Source organism: Excalfactoria chinensis, chromosome 10, assembly GCF_039878825.1.
Source record: "Excalfactoria chinensis isolate bCotChi1 chromosome 10, bCotChi1.hap2, whole genome shotgun sequence".
Lineage (NCBI taxonomy): Eukaryota > Metazoa > Chordata > Aves > Galliformes > Phasianidae > Excalfactoria > Excalfactoria chinensis.
This window is the reverse complement of record NC_092834.1, coordinates 17,918,127-17,945,807: the sequence shown is the minus strand read 5'-3', so window position 1 is coordinate 17,945,807 and position 27,681 is coordinate 17,918,127. Positions and strand designations below refer to the sequence as shown.

Here is a 27,681-nt window from a genome sequence, read left to right as displayed (position 1 = left end):
CTTTAGGAAAGGGACAGAATCTGAAGCATTAAGGGTTGGAGAGGAGAGATACGTCACATTTGGATCCTCACCAAACTGAAGCCTGAAGAGGAAAGATAAGACTAAGGATATGAAGGATTTCTGCTCCCTAAAAATTCTCATGTAAAATGCTACTGACTAATGTTCTTCACAGAATCACAGAATTTTTCAGGTTGGAAAAGACCTAAAAGATCATCCAGTCCAACCATTACCAATACTTCCCAGCTAAACCATATTCCTCAATGCAACATCCAAACGTTTCTTGAACACTCCCATGGTCGGTGACTCCACCACCTCCCTGGGCAGTGCATTCCAGTGCCTGACTACCCTTTCCAAGAAGTAATACTTCCTAATGTCCAGCCTGAACCTCCCCTGTCGCAGCTTGAAACCATTCCCTCTAGTTCTATCACTGTCTACACGAGAGAAGAAGCCAACCCCCAGCTCACCACAACCTCCCTTCAGGAAGTTATAGAGAGCTATAAGGTCTCCCCTGAGCCTCCTCTTCTCCAGGCTGAACAATCCCAGTTCTTCCTCTTAGTCTGTATTTCTCATCCCTCATGCATCTCTAGAGGGGTTAACAGTTGCAATCTCTGGTGACTGTGTATCAACATATATTAGACAGAACCTGATCTCTGCAGTGAGAGGTTTTGTTTGTTTGTTTGTTTTTTCTTTATAATTGGGATAGTTTTGGTTTAGCTTCCCTGGTTGATTTTTAACTCAGTTGGTTTGTATGAGTGCTACTTGTATGCTGCTCTTCAAAGAAGTTTCTTTGCCTTACCATTTTCTACTTCCTGTGCATCTTCTTTGTTGGAAAATGTTAATTATAATGTTCTGAAGTGCAAGTCCAGATTGAGGGCACGGCCTACATAAGCATGTTATTTATTGGGAGGTTTTGGCATGATACTTCACCTCATAAGTACTGGAGCTCTGACTTTGGCTACAGAAGTTAGCTTTTGCTTTTGTTCTGATTTCTTCTCAGAAGACCAAAGCACTGGATAAGCAAACACTGCAACAGCTGCCAGGTGAGAAGCAAGCATCTGTGTCCACCGTGTCTTCTGGGTAAAGGTCTGTGCACGGATCCCTCAGTTTGCTGGGGAAACCACTGGTTTTTGAGGAGTCATGGCGCCACTGAACTCAAGGCAGCCCACAGCTGGGTTCGGTTGTCTTTCACCTGTGATAAACATCTCATCTGTGTGTGCCCTGATGGTATAGATGCTCTCCTAGTGCCCAGTAACAAAAGCAGATGGGAGACAGATCACCTGACCTTTGAGTTTTAACTGGTGTTGGGAGACACATTTAGGCTGAATATCCATGGGATGTGATCATCTGCGTGTGTGCCATCTGAAGACAAGTCTCTCTTTCTTTAATCACTGCCTGGGAGAACTGGTGAGACCAGCAAAGGAGTGGTCAGAGAGGCCAGAGGCTTTTCCAGAGAACTCGCATACTAATCCAGAAAATCAATTAGTTATTATTGTTCTGGCCCTACAGGCAGATCTGCTATGGAAATTGTCACTGGTGGGGGGAGGGGGAAGAATACAAGCTGTCAGGAATTCACCCTTTCCAGTTTGTGTGCTGGTGCAGTAGGTGTCAGAAATGCTCTCATCCTAGCTGTTTGCCTGACTTCTACCCATTTGAGGTATGCAGTGGTATTACTTCTTTAATGCAGAATGTTTTTGGACATGATGGCGTATTATGGGATACTCTTCCAGGAATAAATTCAGTGCAGGTTTTTGAAGTGTTAACAGACACTTTTCAGTCAGATACAACTCATTACAGCATACAGATTTTTAATGTACAGTAACAGATCTTTGTGAATGAAGTGATGGTTTGGTCTGTTTGAAAAGCTTGCAGATATTCTTATTTTGTGTAACTGCCCTCAGAAAAGCAGATTTTCATGCTCATTCAGTGTGGTTGTATGGCTGGTGCAGCACTGATGTCTTCCCCAGGTGAAGTCCAGTTTCTGATACCTTCCCAGATATGCCCGCAGCATCTTCCTCAGGCTTTTACTCTCCATTCAGTGCTGGGGTGGTTTGGCCAGGTGCTTAAGCAGCAAAAAGGAAGTTGTATTATCCATAGGCCGTTCTGACCAAACTTATATTCATCTAGGTGAGAAATGAACTTTCTGAATGATGTGTTCTGGGATGAGTGCTGAAGTTGCTCGTGGGATGATGCAGGAGAACAGTGGCTGTAACTTGCATCAGATTGTACCTTGATATGTTTTGAAGCCCTTTGGGACAAGGAGATCTGGAAAGCCTGTTAACATAGGGAGAACCCAACTTGGACATGCTGTCATGTGGTGCTTGGCAGGCTGATCTCACAAACAGAAGCTTGTTGGCAGCAAGTACTAGTTGTACCATCTCAGCTGTCTGGCATCGCTGTGGTCTTGGTTCTGGAACTGGTGTGGCTCAGTAAACCAACAAAGCCACTTTACCCAGCTTGCTAATTCCAGCTGTCATTCAGGGACGTTGTTTCTTTCTGTGTTTAAAAAATGCTTTTCCATTCCTCTTGAGCCAACACTGCCTGCGTCCCTCCAAGTCCCACATAAGTGAATTGTCTTACAGGTTTGAGACAAGAAATGAAGCCATAACCACATGTATCTTCTAGGCTGCTGTGGGTCTAAGCATATCAAACAGTGTTTCTTTCCACTGTTGGGGATGCTTGTGATCTACTGTCTGGTACAGTTGGATCCATTTGCAGTACATGGAGATAAATAGTAAGTCTGGTGGGTTGGGTAAGAGTCTTCGTAGTGTGGGCTCAGAGGATAGTGGGGAGAAATTTGGAGGAGCAATTGTGTGTGATGTCAGGTTGGAATGGGAGCCCATGGGTTCTTTGTCTTCAGGGTTGCCATTATACAGCATAGTCACTGGGTTGTATGCAGTTTTCTTCCTCTGCTGTGCGAGACCTTAAGGAGCCACTGAAATAGTAAATTGACTAAATTATAAAGAAATGATACCAACACCTTCTCCTACCCTTAAGGCAAGTCTTTGCGGGTTGGTGAGTGGGAGGCAATGGGCTGAGTTACCCTATTTTGATGCATGCCCAGCACCCATGTGCTCCCACTTTGATTCTCTCAGTATGTCAGCTGTAGTTGCTCAGTGGCAACTTGGGAAACTGTAGATGTGACACAGGGGGATTTCTCATGATGAGAACCACCAGAAGGAGCAAAGTACTTGGTGTGATGCTGCCATTGGGGGCAGTGAAACTACAGCATGAGGTGATCTGAATGAATTGGAAGCAGGATGTTGGGTGTGAAAACATGCATGTTCAGAGAGCTCGGGTAGTGTACAGGGACACCACTTGTCCAGGTTCACAGTGCCTCAGCCTGCAGTCTTTATTCCGTAAAGGTTTACCTTTGTTTCTAAAAGATGCAACAAAAATGAAGTAAAAATGAAAATGTTCTTCAACTGGAATGTGTCAATTAGGAATTTATATCTCCATCAAACCATAGATTTCCTGGTATGAGCGTGATCATACTTGAAAACATTCAGTACAGCCTTCCCTAGCATGCAGTTTGTAGAGCTGCTGCAGCTGTTGGAGAACACTGGAAGCACAACGAGTGTGTCCAGTGTTCTTTTATTTAGAAGTATTACAGTGTGAATTCAGCTTCAGCATTTCCAAATTTGCTAATTCATCCCGGAGTTGTTGCTTCAGGAGTTGTTTTTTTTTTGTGTTTTTTTGTCAGATTTAAAAGCTTTGTTAGACAATGGATTTTTGTTGTGGCTTTTAATCATTAACCTGAAAACTTTCCAAAAGGCTCCGAGAAAATGTGAAGCAGCTGACTGCTTCGTTTTTCTCTCTTGAACCAATTAACTCAAGTAATAGAGTTTTCTCCAAAGTTGCTTTTTATTATCTTCCTCTGCTAGAGGAGTGTATGTTCGTCAGCTGGAAACAATCAGCAAAGTGCAGATAGGTTACTACAAACTGAGATCTTGATATCAAGCTACAGTTTGATGCCATCACGTAATGGTACTAACTCAATAATTCTTAATTTTCAGAATTAGAGATGATGTGAGAATGGCAGTTAATGAGATGAAGTGAGATACTGGAAGGAGATGAGGCTGAAGCTGATGGATGTATTGGATGTGCAGTGGATAGCAGCTGGGGGGACAGCAGCAGGGAGGTAGCCTGGTTTTGTGCTGAGTTGTTTGGAAATGCAGGACGGTGGTAAATTCGGGTGATTCAATGCTGGAAGCTGTATTTTAGCATAGCTTCAGTGCCATTGTAGGATGCAAAGATCACATCGTGAGTGGAATGCAATGTGAATAGTACTGTTTTCTTATTACAGTTTGTGTCATGTGTGTTTGTTGTGCCAGCCCCATAAGCTGTGACTAGGCTGATGGCAGAAGTGCACTGTGATGCAGATTTCTCCCAGGCCTCAGGGGATGGCAGAAGAGAGAATGGATGAGCAGAGGTGGACCGATGTGTTCTGCTGCTGTCCTCATCTTCTCACAGAGTACTCACACAGTCTGTAACTGAGCCAAACTGTATTAGGTTACACAAAAGTTTTCTAGCAGCTTCTCAGAGCACTCGATGTTCTTAAAAACTAGTGAGCCTGAAGATAAACCCTTCAGGAGATCAACTCCTGGAAGTGCTCCACGCTTAGATCTCATCTTCTGCGTTTGGCTCCTGGGAGTTTTATTAAGCTGCTAGAAATGGGTTTCTGTTTGTGAGATTTCCTGCAATTGTCTGGTGTAAGAATAAAGGTGAATGGATCTTCCCTAAGAAAGATCTCTCAGCACGCCAGTAAAACAATACAAGCCTTAAGGTGTCAGTGCTTCTGTAATGCAGTTTTGTCTAAAAGCTTGTCTAGAGCACTTAGGGATAAACACACAGAGTCCAAAACTTACCTGTATGGGGCTGGGAGACACGAAGCGAGGAGCAGAGTTAGGACAGAGCAGGTGATCTAGTTCTTGCAGAACTCAGTGCTTTCAGTGCTAACTTTGCTGTTGGCTGGCTGAGGAGGCAGCCATGCAGTGCCTGGTGTGTTTTGTTGGTTGCACTGTGCTGCAGGTGGAGAGTGAGCAGTGACGGAGTAAACCTGGCGGGGTTTGCCGTAACAGTGATTGCTGGGGTGTTTGGTTCCTGACTGGTGGCATTTAATGCAGGTGAGCGTTGCCTGTTGCTGTGCCATCCCTTGCAGCCTGGAGCCATCCCGAGAGCAGTGGGGATGATGCACACGGTGCATCCAGTGCTGAGCTGCTGCAAAGGCAAGCCAGAAGTATGGAATGGACCCAGAAATCTTCCAAACCTTCTCACGGTGAAATTGCTCCTAGTCCACCTGCTGTCAAATGTGTCACGTTGGTTATTCTGGATATTCTCCCTTTGGTGGCATGTTGCACACAGCGGTGGGAAGGCTGGGAGATGCCATTCGATCCTGCACGTGCTCAGAGGGCAGCTGCAATTTCCACTCCACGCTCCTCTGCTGGCAGGTGCCGTGTTTTTCACTGATGAAATATTTACAGTGGTGGCATGACACCAAGCAGATGTCTGTCTGGTTGTTCCACACAGGTGGAATTTTGACCTCTTTTTTCTTTGGCAACCCATTGCTTTTCCACCAGTTTGTGTGATGTTTCACTAGGAAGCAGAAGTGGTCATCTTTGCGCTCGAGCACTTTGAAACCAGGTGCTTTCCTTCATCACTGCTGGAGCAGTTTTGTAGAAAACTGAGCTGGAAGCAGCATCGAGTTTGTATCAGTGGAGCAAGTCTGAGCAAGCTGCTGCTGGTAGGAAATGGGTCCTGCAGCTTGGATGAAAACTCTTGTTGTGATTAAAGAGCAAAATGCAAAGCCATGAAATGGAAAAAACGAAATGAATTCATCAATACCAAGTGTGAAGGAGGTGGGGAAGTCATCTGCTGGAGAACAGGGCTTAAGATGAGCTGTTAGTAAATGGTTTGTATCTGGAGTGAATGCTCCAATTGGAACAGCAGCTTATTCCCAGCACGTACTGAGAAGCTGGAATCTGGAAGATGCTGTTACCTGGAAAAACTATGACTTGTCGTGACAGATGAAGACATGAACAGATCGAGCGCTGCAAACTGTCATTCAGCAAATTACTCTGCTTGCAAATTCACTTTTAAGCCGATGTCCTCGTGATCGTTGATTTATAATTCACTTAATAATTTTGTGCATCCAGGTTTCTCCTTTCCCTTTGTACCTGTATTTAGGTTGCCAGAAAAATGGAACTTGGACATTTGTGACCCAACTCCTGAAATCCTGCTAAATCAAGGAGTTTTGTTTCAATTTGTGCTGCTTCATGGGAGAAGTCCAGATGTGACTTCTGGACCGTTATAGCTTCCCTCTGTATCCTGTGTGCATCAGCATGTTTAAGTATTGTAGTATAGATACCAATGGTAAATGTTCATACCTCGCCAAGGAGCAGGGAGGTGGAATCTGTTTGAAGCAGATTGGAACCTGGCTGCTTTGTGAGCCTAAACAAAACCCCAGCTGCAGCCTGCCTGCGTCTGGCTGGGCAGAGCTGGGCGTTCTGGTCGTTGTGACAGCACGTCTCCCAGTGCCCAGAGAATTTCAACAAAATGGCTGCGCTCCTCAGCTCTCATTTCTATCAGGGTATCACCAGGCTCGCTGCCCCGAGCTCCAGCCAGTTGTCCTCAGCTCACTGTGGAGAATGTAGTAGGTGCCTGTTGTAAATGAAATCTATTTTGGCTTTCGTCATATTGCGTCTGAATGAGAATGGAGTGTCTGAATACGTTAGCTTTCCCTTAGTTTCCCATCTGCTTCTGGCTGCTTCGCTCAGTCGTTGTTTTATTTTTCATCAAACAGAAAATGCCCTTTGTAAGAGCAGGCTTCTCCCAGCACGGCAGTAATCCTGTCTGAGCGGTGCTGGGGCCTGCTCGTGGTTAATCCCTGCGGGGCCGTGGCCAGAGCGTGATCCTGTGTGCAGGTGGGGAGCAGTTCGGTCAGGATGGGTGGGGGGACCCTTTGTCAGCAGCATCCATGGAATGCTTTGGTAATGCCTGCAGGTGTACCAAGTGGCTGCTGATGTCTCACGTGGTGCTGCTGCAGAGCTGTAGCAGAGCCAGTATCAAAGCAGAGGTTGGAACTCAGTTATTTTGGTGTTGTTTTAACTGTGGATACGACTGAGTGTGTCTTAGGACCCAGGTAAGGGACATGGCTGCTCTGTGACTCTCATTGGGGTGGGTGCTGGGATTCACCAGTTTCAGAGCTGCTCCCAAATAACTCTGAGAAGGATGCATGTGCAGGCAGTTAATGTTGAGCAGCTGTTACTAGCACCTCTCGGGTGTGCCTGGCCATAAATTAGGCCAATCCTTCATGCCAGAGCTTTTTGCATTTGCATTTATCTGGGACTTGTATTATGCAAACCAAGCCTGTCATCACTGCCTCCCTCCTCTCCTTGGGTCCTCCCTGTGTGACGCAGACGCGGATTAAATTCCTGCGTGCAACATAACAAGGGCAGAGCGGTGTTAGTCCTCTGTATCAGTGAAACACCTAGCGAGGTTTTGCATTTCAGATTGTGGATGGGCCAAGCAGCTATTTCTGGTAGGAACTTGTGCTGCTGCTGCCATTTCCTTTTTTTTATTCAGTTGACATACTGAACAAACTGTGCCCTAGCTATGTGAAGCTGAAGCCCAGCAAGCCACTGAGATCTATTTATTTGTGATGGATTTGCCTTGTTATGTTTGGTACTCACTTCAGACCAATTTATTTCCTTAATAACAGCACATCCTACCCTTTGGAATAGGGAAAACTTGTCTGGCTTTCTTCTTTGAAAGAGAAAACTCAGACACTGCATCAGTGTCTTAACCTGCTAAGCAACTAATAGGTAGTCCCCACTTGTAGCTATGGAGTGGTGTGGATGAGGGACTTGAATAATCAAGTGCCTTATAGCTGTGTACATCTGTACAGGGTGGTACATTGAGCATGTGCTCATGTTTTAACTCTGAGGCTCTGTTTCAGTGGATATTGGTGTTGCTGCTGGAGCATGCTGTCCTGCTGGCCCCTAGCTCCTTATTCCTGCCCTGTCCCTTGTGCTGCTGCAGCTGGCTGTGTTGTCAGGCAATAGAAGAGATCAGGGGACTGATTAGAGGGGAAAAAATCAATTTTCAAGGTGGTAATTTGCAGTGTTGCAGCATAAAAAAAGTTGTAACCCCATGGGGTGGCGAGTGTGGGATGTGCAGGCGTGTAGCTGAGGGTGGGACTGCTGCTTGGGCTGGCAGGGCTGGCTTCTGGCAGCTTGAAGTTGTAACTATAGCCTGCAGGTTCTGAAATCACATTGCTGTTTCGTGTCCTACTTTTCAGCAGCCTCAGAGTCTGCTGAATATCTGCCCTGAGGCAAACTTCCATTTTGGTGTTGGATGGCAGAGGATGTGCACCCAGTCCTGGGGTGCTCGCTGCTGCCTGCGCTGTGTGAACAGTCCTCACACTGAGCTGGAGCAGCTTGGATTTGGGGAATTAATACACAATTTTGGGGTATAACAGATGGCTTCTGTTGGGTTCCTTGTTGCAAACCTTTATCTGGAAGGAAGAGATGAAATTGGAGGAAAAACTTGTAGAAAGGAAAGCTGACTTTCTTTACAGAGCAGCTGTCCTTTCTGGGTTGTAGCAGCATTCTGGTTTTATGCTGTGGAAGCACGTGGGGCATTGAGATGCTGGGCCTTTTTTGTCTACCCAGACAAACTCTTTTCCCAGTGTATGCTAAAGTAATCTGTGCAGACAGTATGGTATCAGGCACACTGACATCCTTATTTACTTGTTTAAAACTTTGCTTGGGAGTTTTCATTATGCCATTTTAACATGTTAAAACAGTTATTCAGTTTTCTTTTTTCTTCTAGAATCCAGCGACTATCACTCGAATACTGCTTAGCCATTTCAACTGGGATAAAGAGAAGCTGATGGAGAGGTAAGAAGCCACACTGCACATTAATCCAGTAATATATGTTTCTGCAGGCATGATGTGTAAACAGATGAATTACGTAGTGTGTGGCAGAAGAATCTCTTGTATAAGCTTGAAATGTTTCCTCCTTTAGTAACTCTTATTGGCTGGGTAACTCCTGGCTTTAATGCTAATAATGCCTGTTAGGCTTCAGAGAAGTTTTGGGAGTTAGTTGCCCCTTGGAGGAAGGCATATCTTGGTTTGATTACCTGCAGCCACTGAATTTTTGCACTTTGGACTAAAGCAAGCAGGAACAGGTTCCTGTTATCTTGTGACTGTTTGGGGTTTGGATTTAGTTACTTTTTGTATGTCATCATAGCATGTATGTTCCTGACTTGTTTATTCCTCAGTCTTGCCAACACCAAATTCATCTTGACTGATGAAGGGTGCTGGTGAAATGCATCTGCCTTTATGTTTGCAGTGCTAGTTTTTTTGCATGGTGTGTATAAATAATGGCTGGAATGCTGTCTCCCTCAGAGCAGAGCAGTTTATGGCCGCTTCTCGTCTTTGGTGCCTAGCTCTTGCAGAGCGTTGCTGGTGAAAGTACTTTCTAGTTTGCTGGGTTGAACCCAGTTCAGTGGTAAAATGCACTTTTAGTTTTCATTTGTTTTGTTGTGTTGTTGTTGCTGTTAAAAAGATCTTAAGGGAGCTAGAGAAATCTACTTGCTTGTAGAAGCTGGGGGAAGAATTAGGCTGGATCAGAAGGAGCAGTGAAGGCTGCGCAGTGATTTATGGGGTGGTCTTTGTACCAAGTGTTAAAGTGAGGACAGAAGGACTCTATAGGGTTTCGTTATTGCCATTTGCTTTACTCAGTGATTGGGGTATGAGAAGGCAGGGTGCTTTGCGGGCTGTAGAGCTGTGCAGAAGGAGTTGTATTGCAGGTTGGTGCCAACTAGGAGAGCAGTAGATCTGCAGCAGTCTGCTAGCTGGTGGTTCTGGAGCTGAAATGTTTTCTGACAGGGTGAATGATGCCTTAACATTTTCAGGTAGTGCTGCTGCTGGGACATCTCTTACGTTTTGTTTGGCTTAGGTTTTTTTTATTTTTATTTTTTCTGAACTATGTTTTCTTTAAGCTTTTCAGTCTTTGCTTAATTTTTGTTAGATTGATGACCTTTATTAGGCAGTGCTTAGGAAGCTTTGTATTATGGCTGAATATAGTCCCTTTGAGGTGTAAATTGACTACAGCTGATAAGCATTCAGATTTAGTTCCTTCTATGTAACTTCTGTCTCTTAGTTCTTCCTCTTTAAGGTTCTTGCAGTGGTTCCTTTGGTTGGACTAAAGTTCACTCTTTATCTCCATCTCACTTAGAGATACTCCACATAAGTATCATACACATAAGTGTACCAAGCTGTCATTCATTTATTCAAGGAGATATTTGGTTTTTTTGGCCCTTCTCACTTAAAGTTTGCTTTGTGAAGTCTGCCATTGATTTGAAAGCAGAACAAATTTGGGCTGTGGATTTTTTTGAAGGGGGTGTCAGCCACTTCAGTGGGAGGTATTGTTGTTAAAAGAAAGCTTTTGCAGGTTGCAGCCAAAACATAATTAAGCACGTGTAAATATTTACCAAGTCTGCAGGTAAATGTTTACTCTGTGTACGTGTTCATTAAAAGACTTATCTTAATTCTATAGGACTACCCCTGTGAGAAATGTGATGTGTGGCCCTTCCTTATGCAGAACTGTTGCATGCTACCCATAGTTCCAGTGCTGATACCCCCACTGGATTAGAAAAACACACCGTCTTCTGAGTAGCTATTGCTGCTTTCTGTCACTTCTTCATCAGGCAGCCGTCACCAAGGCTGTGGCAGCCCTTTGCTGACACCACGTTCAGCCAGGAGCAGGATGCTGACAGCTGGCTCTTGGTAGAGTGGGGAAGAAGATGTTGTAGTCATTTTGGTATTAGGGTAGGAGGCAATTGATCATTTGGGCATCCGGGAAGCGAAACAGTCAGTATGAAATGGTGATGGAGCTGGAAGTGAAGCCATGAGCTAGCTGCAGATGGCATCTCTTATCTTAAGCACTTGAGCTCTTATAAATTTGGCCTCTTTCACTCCTAATAACCATTAGGAAAGTTTCCCAGGAAGTTCCTGTTGTTGCCTGCTGTTTGGATGGGTTTACTGCTTGCTCAGATAGAATGTTTGGGTACAGTTTCAGGTATTTGATAGCACACCAAGCCCGAGTTGCTTAATGGTGTGTAGAGAGAGCTAGCCAGCATCTCTTTTGCCCTAGTTCATCATGAATCAGCAGGACCTGGCAGGCAGCTGTATTAGTCTTTGCCTGCAGCAGAGCAGATAAACTAAGTGGCTTCTTTTTTGATAAGTGCTGAGTGTTATTTACTAGGGATTGTGAGACAAACATTTCCATATTTTAAAACATGAAAACTTCTTCATTGCTTTGTTATGTTGTTGCACACAGGTTTTTAATAAGCAGGTTACTGCTGTCTGTGACAGCTTTGTCATGGAATAATTGCGTGGAGTTACTAAAAGGGCAGGGTGTGTTAAAGGTATTTATTCTGCTTGCAGGGAAGTAATAGCCACAACTGAAACTCTGCCTTGTCTGCTGATGGAGTATTTGACTGGGTCTGAAAGCCAGATTGGTGTTTTGGAGTGGGGTGGTCTGAAGGATAAAGAAGTGGGCAGTGGAGGAGATGCTCCAGTTCCTGATGTGCTACTCATGTCTTGGGGAACAGAGATGTAAAGCTGTTTTAAGAAGAATTCAGCATATAGCCAATGCTTAATTTAGTTGCTGGAGGTACAGAGAGATGCTGAAGTCCAGCACAGGTGCTTCTGTGTGTGGCTGTGTCTTTACTTTGGTGTTAACTTGGTGGCTTGGCTGCTAGCTCCGGTTGCCTTTCCTTCTTACCTCTGCAGTCCTGTCTGTAGGTTTGTCTGTCTCCTTTCCTTGGGGCAAGCGGGTGCTTAGGACTATTCAGCAGAACTGAGCAGGTTAAAAACAACAAAATACTGAGGGTTTTCATGTTAAATATTCCCTTGGATGGAATTTGATATGTCTAGAAGACTGTCCATAGGCAGTTACCAGCACAGTGTCTTGGTAAGCTATGAAAAAATTACAGAAGAACTTCTAAAGTGTTTTCACTCGTGTGGCTGTTCTGTGCAAAACAGCAGAGAAAGCAACTCCATCTGTAATAAATGAACTCCAGTAGCTGGTTGTATTAGTTTATTAGTCAGCTCTATTGAGCAAAAACTGATGTTGCATAGGCTATAATAGTTCTTGAATGCCATTAGTGCTAGAATTACTGGATTTCTTTTGTGTGGAGAGAAGACGAGCATAAGGGATTTAATTGCTAGGCCTGTGTGAATGAATGCTAATGCCAGAAGGATGGAAGAGGTGCTGTTGCTCTCCTTCTGGCTGAAAAGGAGGACTGAGTCGCAAAGAAGCAGCCCTTTAGTAGCCAGAGCTTTAGGGATGGTGCCAGAACAGTCAAGAGAAAATCAGGCTTTGGGGTGCAGGAGTGCCCTGCAGTGGGAATAAAGCACAGAGCCAGTCTTCCAGTTTCCATTCGGTAATGATTGTTGCCACATGGTCTACATCAGTCTGGTGGGGTAGAAAAGGAGATGACCACGTGCAGGACAAGCAGGTGTCAGGGCATCCAGGTCAGTGGGAGAGGAGTGAAGGGTGGGGGGCTGGTGTAACCGTGGAGCTCTCAAGGAAGAAAGATGGGAATTTAAAGGCTCTTTCTCCCAGGTTTTGCAGCAGAGATGATAGCATGGATGAAATCAAACAGAAGGGCATATATTATAGATACAGAATTTCAGGTCTGTGCAGAAATACTTTGCTTAAGAGAGGAGTAGCAGACTAGAGGGAACCTGTTAATGAGTCCCTTAGTGGTTAATTGGGGGATGAATGTTTGTTAAACTTAACAAGTGTCACAAATCTGTTTGGAGGCATTCAGTTCCAAGGAGAATCCAGGTGTCACATAGGAGAAAAGCAGACAGCTGGGAGAGTCCTAGGGTCCTAGCAGTGGAAGTTGTACAAAGAGTCACAACAGGTCTCATCAAAAGAGGTGGAGGAGACTCAGGAGTTTCTAGTAGATGAAAAACATAGCTGCTAGCAAGGAGCTCTTGAGAAGGGTAGGCATCCCATAGGATGCTTTTGGTGGATACCTTGCAGGAGAAACGCAGGTGAAATCGTATGAGATGGCAGTGAAATCTTGTCAGGGCTGCATTTATTTTGTCATCTATGATTTGAGAAGGATGAATGGAGATGGGAAGAAGCTGAGAAAATCTGCTGGGACAGTCAAGGGGAGGAGGAGCGTTACATGAGTAGCAGACTGCAGTGCTGGTGAGGCTGCCACAGCTACCGACTGCAGAATTGTCTTGAGGAAGAACACAGGGCAAAGGGGACCCGCTCAGAAATATGGCCTGTGCTGAAACTTGAACAAGCAGAGCAAAAGGTGTGGTAATTGAAATTCTTAGCCATGGAAGGAGCTGGAATAACGTATGGGTAGGTGTTCATTGTGTTGACACAAGGAGTGGTGGAGTGGTTGGAGAACTGTTGGACTTTACTCTGGAGTTCCCATTTCAGTTGTGTGTGTTCAGGGAACCCCAGGTTTTTCCTAGGCATTGTGTAGGGTTAGCATTTTCTTACTGCGTGATGACAGTCAGATAGTTGTGGAAATGACTTGCTCAGAGCATCCTGGCACACTGAAGAAAGCAAATGCGTTAGAAGAAAACAGCTTGCATGAGGAGGAGGAAAACCCCATTTCCCTTCAACATTGGTATGGCTTACACAGTTTCAAAGAGCATAGTAAATGCTATCGAAATCAGCGATGCAGCAGTTCTGAGGGCAAAACTAAGCCTTTTTTTTTAATCTCTGTGTGATTTCTTACCCCTTTGTGTGGCTGTGCTGAGTTTCTCAGCTGCTGTGTTTGCTTCCTGGGGAAGTGTAGGAGAGAGACAGGTGCATCTGAGGTGGAAACACTTTAATACGGGCTATGGGTCAAGTACCAAAATGTAAGTATCTGAATGTTTAGCAGTGCTTTAGTACTTGAGAGTGTTTAAGTTGGATACAGGATTTATGCATGTAACTTGAGTTAGCTTTACTGCTAGCCCTGAGCCCAGTGAAATGGTGAGCTCCTCGCTGTTCTTGTGGAAACTACTGGAAGGCCAGGAGGGAAATAGATGTTCAGAGTTGGCTGCTGATGGTATTTGGAGGGAGGAGAGAGTTCCAGGTGAAAAAATAGCTGTTGGTGTCATGGCTCAGAATCTCTTGCAGATTTTATAAGAGGCAATCTGCCTAATGACTGGTCGAGCTGAGTTCCTGTTGTGGGGATGTCCTTAAAAACAGCCCACCATTACAGATATCCCTAGTATTTCCATGAGCATTGAGCCAACTGTAAATGCCAGAATTAAGGTTGTGTCATGGGATTCGTCTTGAACTTTTTTCTTTGCAAACTTAACACCTGTTTGCCTGCTGTTTTCAAATGGAGGATGTCTTATGCTGCTTGTGCTGCATATAAGAACAATTTGAATGCTGGGTGAATTTTGTGGAGTTAATATTAATCTGTGACTTCAGCAGACAGGCGTTAACAGAACTGCACTGAATTTACTTGCTAAAATTTTCTAGGCATGAATAATCTCAAAGGCAGGCCAAATATCTTGGTTAAGCTAAATCTCTCAGCTAACACCAAAGGGCAGTGGCAAACCTCACGTGTGTTGTGATTCCAGAATACACCAATACCTTCAAAATTCTGTCATGAAAATTAAGATGTAAAGCATGTGATCTGCATCAAGAAATGTATGAAGCAGCTGTGAACCATTTTCTGCGTTGACTCATGACATAATGATTTTGATGGCATGGCAATGGGGTGGTTTGGCATAAATGCCAAAATTCCATGTTTATCTGTAGTGAGGATGGAGTCCTAGGACTCGGGTGGCAGTAGCTGAATGTTCTTTGGTGAGGGACAGAAGATAAGACATTTTCTTAACTCTTCTTGTTCTGGAGTAGATGCTGCTTTGTATGGGTTTAACTTGCTGGTGGTGGAAGGAAGGAATGCTGTCTTCCAGTACCTGAAAGGTTCTTACAGTGAGAGTGGGGCAGGTCTATTCTCACTACTGACTTGTGACAGGACGAGGGGAAATGGCCTCAAGTTGCGCCAGGGCAAGTTTAGGTTGGATATTAGAAAGAACTTCTTTACAGAAAGGGTGGTTAGGTACTGGAATGGGCTCCCCAAGGAGGTGGTTGAATCGCCATCCCTGGATGTGTTTAAGAGCCGCTTGGATGTGGTACTCAGGGATATGATTTAGCAGAGGTTTGTTGTTGTGGTATTGTTTTGTGGTTGTTTTTTAAGAGATAGGCTACTGGTTAGGCTGCGGTTGGACTTGATGATCTTCAAGGTCTTTTCCAACCTGAGTGATTCTATGATTCTATGATTCTATGACTTGTTTACTGGTAATGAAAAGGAGGTGTGCATTAGGCAAGGTTAGCTGGTTATTTCTCAGATCTCATTGGTTCTTTGCAAGTGCTGCGGGCTGCAGAAAGTTGCAGTGCCTTGGAACTGGTAAGAGTTTGTCGTGCCTGCTTATGGTTCTTTCCAGTCTGTCCCTCCTCAGGATCTCTTTAAGATGCTTAACGTATAATAAATGCACTGGGGAAAATACAAAGTACAGGAGCTAGGAATCAGCTAATTGATGGATGATGGCTGTTCTCTGCCTCCTCTTGAATGTTGCCTTGATTAGAATCTTAGCCAAAAAACTTAAGTTGAAAAGAGAATTGAATCTGAGAATCAAACCTGCGCTTTGGGAAGGTGTTCTGATGCCTGGGATGTGAATTGAGGTGTTCTTGTAGTTTGCTGCCTTGGGGCTTTTGTGCACAGTGGTCTCTTGGAGAACTGTGAGTTACCTGAAATGCAGTTGAAAAGCTGAATGTACTCGAGTCTTCAGGAGTGTGCAGTTCAAGCCCCAGTCTCATGTTTTTAATATCCAGCTCTGTAATCAGGAATGCAGTGTGTCTTATTAATGAAGAGTCTGCTGAAAGTGGCTGGTTTGTTATATGTTTGTATTTTTTCTTAAGCATTGAATCAACTTGATATTTAACTGCAGCACTTAAAAAAAATAACTTAGTTTCATTTTCTTCTGTGTTCTGCAGGTACTTCGATGGCAACTTGGAGAAGCTGTTTGCAGAGTGTCATGTAATTAATCCAAGTAAAAAGTCTCGAACGCGCCAGATGAACACAAGGTCATCAGCTCAGGATATGCCTTGTCAGATCTGTTATCTGAACTACCCAAACTCAGTGAGTGTTGGCATCCAGGGTGGTGGTTGGCTGGTAACTCTCCTGACTTTGCTGTCTGAAGCTTCACATTCTGGCAGTTCTGTAAGGACTCATCCAACAGCATTTGAAAAAAGCCTTCCCAAAAAAACAACAACAACAACAAAATACAAAGTTTCATTTTCTGATTGAGCCTTCCTGTCTCTATTTTAAACCTAGAAAGCACCATTCAAGGTTCTCTCAATACAGTAAACAGTGTCTTGTGATCTGTGTAGTACAGTAGGGACCATGGAATGATGCATGCTTTATGCATTCTCTTAATTCTTACTGTGTGCCTCAACAGACTATTATTATTATTATTATTATTATTATTATTATTATTATTATTATTATTATTTTAAGTAAACTTCAGAGAGTAGTTGTTAAATGGAGCAGCATTGTATAGCAGGGTTTTCTGCAGAAAGCCTGGAGGATTCTGGGCTCTGGGCAGCGGGGTGGTAAAGTTATTCAGGAAAAGGCAAGTGGTGGATCAAGTGATTTTTGAAAAGGTCACATAGCAATTGAGACGTGCAAGTAAATGACAGATGAAAGGGGGAAAAGTAGAAAGCCTGACAGGCAGAGGGATTTACTTAAATAGAATGCTAGGAAAGGAAATAGCTTCTAAAAGAGGTAAATAATGTAAAGTAGTCAAGCTACAACATTTAGTATAAAACTAGGTGAGACTAGGAATGAAATGAAGCTGTGCACTTCGGAGGATGCAATCAGTGATATTTCTGTCCAGCTCTTTATTGTGCTGCTGCAATACCTCTATAATGGGAGAAGATCAGAAGTACTTGCGGAAGCCCTAATTCAGTCTTTCAGTTTGTGATAAGATTGAGAGCACTTATTCTTTACCTATTCACAAACACGAAATATTCCAATAGTACTATTCAGAGATCCAGGGTTCTGCCATGTTTTGCATGGGTAAGCATCTTGCTATTGGCTTCTCTGGGGCAGGACATTATGATGGGAAATTCAGGAAGAATATAAGTGGAAAAGTGCGAACGTGAGAGTCTGTTAGTGGTTTTGCCCAAGGGCAGAATGCTGACATGCATCAGGAGTTCTTCCTTTATGGGATCCTGCCATTTCTGGTGGAGTTGCTCTGACCCCTTAAAACACCATAGCATTTGCTTGACCTTTAAAGAAAAAAACAGCCCTTTCCTAAGGCTTCCACTCTTGCTCAGGGAGTGTTTTAACTTGCTTTTTGGTTATGGAAACTGTGATGAGCTTTGGACTTTGAGTAGCCTGGAGTCGAGTGCTTTTGCTATCATGGGCTTACTTGTGAGCCTGTTCTTCACTTGGGAGTGAGCAGAGCAAGACTCAGTTGGAGGCAGCTGTAATGCTCAGTGCTAAGATTGTTGTTGGGCCAGTGACCATGAGGCTTTGTGTGTCTCTTTTTAAGCTGTACATGTGCTTATGACTTCCATTTTAGAGAATATCTGCAAAGGATGACTATGGCTTGCTTTGTACAAAGAAATGCTTCTAAAAACAAAGATGTGTTTGAGAAGTTTTTCTGTCCCTCTACATATATAAATCCTACTGTGTAATCACTTTTCCATGTTAGATAATAAGGAAATTACGTAGGCTATGGGACATCATTGAAAACAGGAGATGGAGCAAGGGGCAAAACAGTAAGAGACCTCTTCCCCAAATGTCCATTGCAGGAAGAAGTCCTTTTGAATTTATGTTTTATTCCTTAATGAATTGTTTACCTTCTTTGTAGTGTAATTGCTGTGCCCAGCACTCACAACCAACTCATTTTTAGCTTTATGCTGCCTGAGAAGTTGCATTCTTGCTGCTGGAAAGAGCTGCACAAAGCCCACCAACGCTTCTTGCTTTTGTAGTTCCAGTAGCATGTAAAAATAGCAGTGGCCCAGTTATGAGAAGAGCAGCTCTTAACTGGAACAGTGAGGTGTAGCAAGGGAGCAGGGGTTTCTCTAAATTGTTGGTGCTGATTAACTTGAGATGCAGTTGAGGGAAACCTCTTGGTCTCTGCCGTATCCAGAACCTAGAGTGTATAATGCTAGTGATTTCTGTAGAAGGCTGTAGTGTCTTTGTGTCTAAGGTGACCAAATTCCATTTGGTTCAAGTCTGTTTTGAGGCTGTTATAGTCCGTAGGATAAGCTACATACCAGACCTAAAATCTCAGCTGTTAAATTCTCTGCTTTGTTCAGCTTTTACTCATTGCTTTCCCCCAGAAAAAGCTGTGCTTTTCCTGAGAGCCTCTTTCAGCCCATGGAAAGCTGAGACTCGCACCTGTTAAGAAATTTTACGCTGTAAGGCTTTTAGAAGAACGTGACATTCTTGAGTATTGACCCTGTTGTGTGGTCTTTGCAGGTGATGCTAGTCTGCTCTTAAAAACATATAAAAGGGCAAATACACCTCTGGCATCTCATCCTTCAGATCCCATTAGAGGAGGGCTCTGTGCTTCAGTGTTGGTCTTTTTGCTTGTTCCCTTGACATCTGCAGTCAGCTTAGCCAAAAATAATTGGGAACTCCCTCAAAGTAAAGAAATGAGTTAGAAGATGCTCTGAATTCTTTGCAGCTTGGGAGGAGGAGTGGTGGCTGCCTTTTACACGAGCACTTAGCAAATCTTTTCACTGCCTGAAATAACAGAGTCTCAACTGAAGGTAGGCAGTTCTGTAGCACTGTGCTGCATGTGCGTGCTTGCTGCAGGAGTATTGAAGTTTGCTAAGGATGACCCCTTAGTCGTTCAGATGGACTCTTCTCTCCTGAACAATCAACGTCCTTTTGCTGTTTGAGGCTGTTCTCTGGAGGATACAAGGTTTCCATTAATTTATGGAGATTTATGCAAGTTGATGGCGTCTTGGGGGTGAGGCTCTTGTTTTAAGTGAGAATAAAACGGCGTGTAAAGCTGAGCTGTGCTGTTAAGTACTGTAAGTGAACTGCTTCAGGAAGTTTGTCCTGGCTCTCAGTGTGAAATAAATTTCAAGACAACCACAGAGAAGTCACCTAGTTGACTCTTTCTACAGCAGTGTTTGCTTCTCCACCCCTTGTGTAACAGCTCAGCCCCACATGCTACTTTGGTGTACTCTGTGTAGGTGATCCATTCACCTGGTTGCCCTTTCCAGCAGCTTATCATAATCGAATCTTTTTAGTTATTTACACCTTCCACTTACTTAGCATCCTCATCTGATGAGCTGCTGAGTTTGAGAGGGGAGCTTAGCAAGCAAGTTGGCAAACTGTGTACATTAAAATGGAAGTGTACGCACTTGTATTTCTGTTGCTTAATGCTTGCTGATCACCTCTCCTGTTCAGAGGGAGGTAAATTAGTGCCTGTGCATAGCAGGTATGTATATTATGGGAATTATGGACAGTGCCCATGTGTGGTAGCAAGCCACATGGACCAAGAGGAGGAAAAAATACTTGATATTATCACGTAACTGTCACCTGCTTGGTGGTGCTGCCTTTATTTTATTCGCTTTCAGGAGTAAAATGAGGGGAGAACCATTTTAACATGAGGATGTATTTAAATGGGCAGACAGGATGGAAAGTTCAGCCACACCTTTCCTTGCTGCTAGGGCTGGGGATTCAAGTCTGACTTTGAAAGTCTGTCTAGAGCTGTGTTAGCAACGTTATGAGGTAACTATGGTACAAAGAAATAGCAGAGTCTCAGATTTGGTATGGGGATGAGAGATGCAGTCAACTGTGCAACACTAAGAAAGGTGAAATGATGCAGTGAGTTTGTGTGGTAAAATAACCTGTCATGTTGTGTTCTGTCATTGCAGTACTTTACTGGCCTCGAGTGTGGACACAAGTTCTGTATGCAGTGCTGGAGTGAATATTTAACTACCAAAATAATGGAGGAAGGCATGGGACAGGTAAAATGGCAACTTGTGTACCTCATGTATTCTTTAAATTCTGTGTATTGGGAAGGGAGGGGGAAGTTCTTCACTAAAGATTAAAAACAAACAAACCAAATCAAGCAAACAGAAAAGACAACAGGAAACCCACAAAAGTGCAATGACAAAACCCTCATACCTTAACACTTGGAGGGTTACAGTCTTTACCATGAGAGAGGCTGGAGGAACTGAATGCAGTTGGTGCATGCATCTTTGTTGTGAGTGGGAGGAATCATGCTGTGCACAGTGGAACATCTGGGGTGTGATGATAAAGACACTCTGCTGTTTTTGTTATGGATTGGAGTGAAGTCTGTTCCCTTGAAATTCTTTGTGATACAAAAATAAGATGAACGCTGTTCCTTTTATGACCTGTTTCTTTTTTCCAGACCATTTCATGCCCTGCTCATGGCTGTGATATCTTAGTTGATGACAATACAGTTATGTAAGTATGAGTTGCTACTTCTTTGCTTTCTTCTTTTTTCATTTTGTTACTAATGTGCTATTCAAATGTTATGAAGAGCTTATAGAAAGCTGTGCAGAACTTTGATGTACCAGTGAGGTTGGTGCTGAGGTGTCTGTTTTGATACTAAACGTTTTTTGGTTTGTTTAGGTCTGAAAGTTGTATGCCACAATACATGAAGGAAGGACTCACTGACCTATTTGGTCATCAAGACAATAAAACAGACATAAGGAAGTCTTTCCAAACCCTGTTTAACTGCTTTGTGCATTTAGTTTCCTTCAGTTTATGTAGCAATTTGACTTCTCACCTAGGTCAACCTGCTGGTTCACCAGGTCCTATACCTGCAGTTAGTACGTGAGTCAGAGGAAGTTGGTCCTGTGTACAGTGCGATGTAGGGGATGTTGTATGCCTTCTGATAGACAGCAGTTGACCCTCAGACATAAGATTTGATTAAACTGGCATGTCATCTTCTGTTGCTTTGCTCGTTAACTTGTCTGGCTGAAGGATAACTGCACTCACATGGTGAAGCAATGAATTTCTTGAGCTTCTTTTTCTTTTATATTGAGTCATGTTATTGCGTGAGTAATATCCTTCATAATACTGAACCTTGGTTAAGTTCATTTTAATTCTTCATGCTAAAAAACATCTAAACAGAAGCTCATTTTCTGTTACCTTACTCCTTCCTTCCTGAAGCCTGACTCACTCATTGATATTAATTTGCTGTTTTTTTTCTATCAGTTGCTCCCAGACTGGTGACTTCCCATCTCCCTCTGCGCTAGTGGCTCTGTTACTCATAGCGTGTGGGCTGCAGAGAAGTGAACGAGCTGAAATGCTCTCATGCCCCATTGAGGGATGGTTTGCGGAGTTCAGAGTAGAAACTAACTTAAGTTGTCAACCCTTGATTGAGACTTTTGTTTACTGGAGTCTGAACCCGACTTGCAGTGTGGTGTGCTCTTGGCAGGAAATTTCTCAAGGGTGTTCTTGATTAGAACAGTTTGTGAGTAAGATGTGCTGTGTATCTCTTCAAATAGACAGCTGAAGGTGTTGGAATTAGTGGAGACAGTGGGTGGTGGCAGTAGCAGGATAGAAGAGGAGGAGAGCAGCTCTGGCTTTGTTGGTGCTCTGTGATATTTAACACTAGGTCTGATGACCTCTGTGGTTTGCTTCATGGTTACTATAGCACAAAGAACCATGACCACATTCTGTGGGATTCTCTCACCTAGAAACAGTAGGGGCGTCTGACAACTGAATGACACTCGTTCATTAAAATGAACAGATTTTCCTGGTCTATATGGAGGTGAAAACCCAACTTCCCCTGGTCTTACGGGGCACTCCTGGAGTTTCTGGGGGAAGGAAGGTGCATCTTCTGTGAAATCACAGAAATTCTCATGCGTTGCTTGAAAATCGAAGATGATAAACTGCAGCAGTTCTACTAAATGGCAAGAACAAAGCCATAAGTAATACCATCTGGAATCTTCACCCTCCCCTCCAATGTGCTTTTCTCTTTTTAGATCTTTTTCTTTTGTAAATCCTCCAGCTCTAGGCTTCCAAGCTTTAGAAGCCAAAGAGCAGTGTGTACTGTCGAGACACATGAGAGCTTCCTTATCCATCACATAGGTTAGATAGGCCAAATTATTCATTTATTCCTTTCTCAGTACTTTTTCTCAATGCAGCAGTACATGTGCGAACTACATTCTCTGTATACAAGTCCAAGCTGAACAATCCAGATGACTTACCTTGATTTGTGAGTTTTCAGCTGGCAGATTGCTTGTTGGTGTTCCTCTTGCTCCTGTTCTTTTCGAGCTGAAGCAGGGAGGCTTAGAAAAGGGCCCCTTTCAACTCTTTGGAGATCTTCAGACTAGCTGAAGGCAATCTGCTTCCAGCCCTTCTTCACCCTTGCTAACGGTGCTGGTAATTGCTTTAAATTTATGTGAGATGAATTTGAAATCGGTCTGAAAATGCCAGTGTGTGTAGTATTTTTTTTTTTTCAGAACTTAGTTCCCTATAGAGATGAAGGGTCGATACTTTCCTTGCAAGCAGTGTATTTTTCCAGTCTGGTGTCTTCAGTAAGGTTGGCTCTTTTGTGTCTTGGCTTGTAGAAGAATGGACCCAAGGGGTGGTTTGTGGGCACTGAGAATTGGTTCATCTCTTAATTTGTCTGGTTTGTTTCATTGTTTGTGGGGGAATATTCCAATAGTGCTCATCAAAGCTGAACGTGGAGGGGTGAGGGTGTTGACACGGACCAGCCCAGGGAGGTTGGTATGCAGAGGCTGTGGGTTGTGTGCTCTGTGTGCCCTGGCTGGGTATGGCATTATCCTCACATTCCAGTTCCCGATGCATACGTTAAATGTCACAGATAAAACTTACTGTGTTTTTTTATGCTTTAGAACCTTATGTATAGAGTAAGAAAGTGAGACGTGGAATTCACACGATGTTAAAATTCAGTGTTGGATTTTTATTTATTTTTTTTGATTAGTTTCACTTTGACATTGCAGGCTTATCATGGACACGGGCCTGATGAGATGCTTTGTCACTTGGTTTGTTTTTATTTTAGCGCTGGGAATTTGGCTGTCACGTGATATGTTTATGTAATAACTGGTGTGTCATTTGTCGAGGAGCTCCCCAGACTGCTCAGGGCCAGGGTTTATGCAACATCCCAGAGTCACGTGCTGTTCTTTAGTGCATGTTGACATGATAACATGCAAGAGCACACTGGATTCTGGCTGCACCTTTAAATGTGTATTGATTGCAATATTTGTGTGGTGTGGTTCTATCAAGCTGAAATCCAGTTTAATTTAAAACAAATACCATGAAGTGCATCCAGCTTTGTGTTGCAAGGCTTTATAAACGCAGATGTTTCTTTCATAACTGAAAAATGTACGCAGTGATCTTCAGCAGTATGTAATGAAACAACTTACAACACATATAGTATGGATAGTCTGCAATTACCTGCTGGGTCTGTGTGGCCAGGACAGAATTGGTCCCTGTGCTCTTAAAGGATTCCTATCTGTCTAGTTTTCTTCTGCTCTCTTCCTTCTGAGCTGACTTAAGGTTGGTGCCGTATGTACCCTCTGTGATACTGAATTTAAATCAGTTTTGCATTTAAATTGACAACAGATTAAAACCACGCTGACTTTAAAACTGAAATGGTAGCATTCTTTTGAAACCCAGATAACATTAGGTCTACCAAAGTCAATGCAGCACTTATTCTGAAGGCTTGCAAAGGAGTTTGACACAAAGTATGGCTGTTCTGTATGGATGAGCTGGTGAAGCTGTTAACTTTGCTCCTCGGTCACTCAAGAAAGTATTTTTTAAATGAAAACCATCCTTGCTCTTTAGAGGGTAGTTCTGCTGGACTATGTGAGCTTTCTGTGTGATTCTGTAATTAATATTAGAAGTTAAATACAATACCTTTCAATTTCACAGTACCAACAAATAGCAAAGACAAAAAAGAAACCTGCAAGCTTAGAAGGAAGAATCAAAATCATTCATCTTGACTTTCTGGTCACACAGGGGAGAAGGGAGCTTTCTACTACAAGAATATATTTGTTTTTTTTCCCTTTTCTGCAGGCGTCTGATCACAGATTCCAAGGTGAAATTAAAGTACCAGCATTTAATAACCAATAGTTTTGTAGAGGTGAGTTTTGATTTGAAATTTGTGATGGCTTCCAGAGTGTTTTTTCCTCTTGCTTGTGTACTGAACCAGAGTGAGGCTTGTTTATAGCTGCAGAGCAGGTTTCCTTTTGTGTGGTCTCTAATCAGATATAACTACAAATTAAAGGCTTTGCAGGGCTTGTTTCATAGCCCATTTAGTTACAGGTTGGTTGTAGGAAAACAGTCAAGAAAATCTGTAGGACTACAGAGGCGTTACCTAAAGATAAGGTAAACATCTATAGATTACAAGATTACAAGAGCTATTCAGTGTTTATTCTCTTAGAAGCACTTAATGTTTATGGTTTTTGAATGCTACCTAAGATGTCTCAGACTGCAAATTGTGAAACACTTTTCTGTAAAGAGTAACGTGTCTTAAACATTTGACATTTGAAGTAAAGCTGTACAAAATGTCTTTTAGCAAAATAGTGATAGCTTCACTGCTCCCGAAGTACCATTCTGAGTTGGTCTTGATTTTTGAAGGCTTAGGTTTGTCCCTGTTGTGCATGTTCAAATCCACTGTATTGTTTCTTTTTGCTTTGTTTCATAGTGTAATCGACTGTTAAAATGGTGTCCTGCCCCAGACTGCCACCATGTTGTTAAAGTCCAGTATCCTGATGCTAAACCTGTTCGCTGCAAATGTGGACGTCAGTTTTGGTGAGAACAATAAAGCAAAAGAAGTTGAGGTTGCCTTCGACTTAGCACTTGGAAAGTGGTAATAAAATGAAATAATGAAAGCTAATAGAAATTATTAGTGAACTCTAGTGACTTTCCCAGGCGAGATCCTTTTGTTCACCTTCTTTGTTTATAAGATAGCTAACTTTGCGAGGTAACCTGGATTGCTAGAAGGAAAATAAGTCCCTGTTGAATCTAACATTAATACCCAGACTGAATGCAGTGTGTATCCAACTGGAGTTATGGGATTTGAGGGTCTTTTTAATATGGGTAGTATTTCTTTGGGGTTTTCCATGTTCTTTCAGCAGGGCCTCTTAGTAGAAAAATTTCCATGATGTTAACCAAGTTAAATAAAAGTATAGCTGTGTAATTCATTTGCTGTTTTTCCCCTTGCAGCTTTAACTGCGGTGAAAACTGGCATGATCCTGTTAAATGCAAGGTGAGCATCTCAAAGTTCTTTGCTAAGTGTGTGACTTTGAAACATTTATAGTCAACTTATGTGCAAGACATGAAGAAAGAAGCACAAGCTTTGCAACTGCTCACGTCAAGAAGCATTTTAATTCACCTGTTTAGGTGGTAATATGAAAAGAATTAGAGAAGTCTTCCTTGGATGCCTTTAGGATGCTTCACTTTATTTGTGAACCTGTGCCCCTTGGGGAAGTGCCTGAAGGAGGAGGATATTCCAGATGAGACCATCAAGAAGAATTGGGAAGTTTCAGAAGTGAATGCTTCACTTTACAGAGAGTGTTCCTGCACTCAGTGTTTTTATAGGTGCTCAGGGCTTCCACAAGGCTGTGGTTTGTGGCATGGAGCGAGTTGGGTCCTGGTTCTGGCACCTGTTTTCATACAGTGTACACTGCTTCTTGTGGAGCTGTCCAAAGCTGTAATCAAACCTGGGATCCCAGGGCCCAGTGTGGAGCTGACAAACAAACATGTTTTGTGCCTTGAAGAGAGCAGTCTGTTGATCCTCAGTGATGAATGGGAAGGAAACATCACCAAAGGTGTAGTTTGTTTTCTGGAAAGACCAGCCAAACCACGTAGTCAGTTAGTTACCTCAAAGGTGCAAGCAGGCTTCTGTAATTGTGTTCAATTGATGTCACCATGCTTCCTCTAAGTTTAAGAAAAGAAGCCTAAGCGCATGGCCAGGACACCAAATGGACAGTGTAGGACTTGACGTGAAGTTCACACGGAGGATCTGAGTGTGGTTTTTGCCAGTCACTGTTAAAAGATTTCTAACAGCCTCACATGAAGTTTTTCTCAGTTGAACCTAAGAACTGCCAACTCATTGCTGAAGTGTTTGTGCATCAGCTGCATTGTGATGGTGCAGCAGGAAGCATCTGCAGCTAAACTGATTGCTCTTTGCACTGCTTTCCAGCATCACCTCACTGTTCTCCCTACCCAATTTACAGCAAGACAATCACCAAAGGATAAGAGTTGGGAATAGTAATAATGGCTTAGAGTTCTGATCCTTTCTCCTCTCCTGGTGTGTATCTAGAGAGCGAGACAGAAGATTTTTATCCACTATAGGAAGCTTTGTAAAGTCGCACCTCATTGTGGTAGCATTCAGCTCATACCTGGCTGTGCATTCCTTGTCATCACCTTAATGGAAGCAGCTCCCTTGGGAACCATTACAGTTCCTTTCTTTTAACAACTTCTTCGTTTTTCTAACAGTGGTTGAAGAAATGGATTAAGAAGTGTGATGATGACAGTGAAACTTCTAATTGGATTGCAGCAAACACAAAGGTGAGGGTTTTTTTCCTTGTATTTTATATGCACTATTGGATTGAAAGAAGAATGGCAATCCAATTACTCAGTTCTAGGATTGCTTTTTTCTGTCACGTGTCATGAGGAACAAACATCAAACAAACGCTGACTGTGTATTTTAAAGTGCAGCTGTAGGTGTTATTGCCTTGAATCAGGTGAGGTTCTTCAGGTTAAATAGGCTTGTTTGTGTGGAGGAGTTGATGGCAGAACCAAAGGAAACTCGGGTTTCAAGTCTTGGGGCTTCTGTCTGATACCAATGGCTTCCCTAAGCAAATCACTGCCTCACTCCAAGTGTGTGAAATGTGTTAACACCACCTGTGGCTTGATTTGCTGTGATAATTTACATCTGCCTTTAAGTCCCCTGGGCTGGTCTCTTGAGGAGTTGTTCATTTCCGCTGGGCATCATTCCAGATAGAGCCTGGCAGAACAGCTGTTAGGATTTTATTATGTAAATGTCTTCGTTCCAGCTATCTCAACTTTGCATGAAACTTCAGCTTGTCTGCATTTGTTCGATTTGGGAGGAATAAAAGCAAGGGTTGGCACAGCAGGGAGGAAACAAAAGAAGCAGATGCCATCGGGGCCAGGAGCAGACCTGGGTCTTGTGGCTGCCAGAGGGGTGGAAGAAGGTGGGGAGGGTGTTAGGAAATGGCTGCTTTGTTTTCTTAGCTCTGTTGTGTAACTGGTCACTGGTATTGTTTGCAGTGGCGCTGCTTCTTTCTGGGGCTGGCTGTGTGTTTTTCATTGAGCTGGAATGTTGTATTATGGTGAAAGCAGAAACACCCATTGGTGTGTTGCACAGTTAAAATCATGCTGAAATTGTGCAGTCTGTTGCTTTTTTCTGTTTCATGGGCTGATATTTGTGCTGTCCCTGCTTGGAGGCTGAGTGTTGCTCAATAAAAGGAACGTGGCTTTCTCAGGGAATAATTTGCTCAGACATGAATTGTAGCTCCAGAACTAAATCACTTATTCAGAGTTAGCTTGGTCTTCAGGTACTGGCTATGCCAAACCTGAGGAAGAAGGGCCAAGTAACTCGGAAGAGGTTGAGTATGCATGCAGCTTTTTTAGCCTTGGGA

The 27,681-nt window shown here is 43.2% G+C and overlaps 1 protein-coding gene across 1 annotated transcript in view; it reads left to right on the top strand.

Annotated features, from left to right (window-relative positions):
* The window catches only part of ARIH1 (ariadne RBR E3 ubiquitin protein ligase 1), a 48,808-nt gene that overhangs the window by 9,947 nt on the left and 11,180 nt on the right, over window positions 1-27,681 (top strand). The window contains exons 2-9 of the mRNA XM_072345731.1: window positions 8,830-8,897; window positions 16,036-16,180; window positions 19,945-20,037; window positions 20,445-20,500; window positions 24,089-24,155; window positions 24,720-24,826; window positions 25,241-25,283; window positions 26,516-26,587. Coding sequence (XP_072201832.1) covers window positions 8,830-8,897; window positions 16,036-16,180; window positions 19,945-20,037; window positions 20,445-20,500; window positions 24,089-24,155; window positions 24,720-24,826; window positions 25,241-25,283; window positions 26,516-26,587 — 651 coding nt within the window. The remainder of the gene's footprint in view (window positions 1-8,829; window positions 8,898-16,035; window positions 16,181-19,944; window positions 20,038-20,444; window positions 20,501-24,088; window positions 24,156-24,719; window positions 24,827-25,240; window positions 25,284-26,515; window positions 26,588-27,681) is intronic.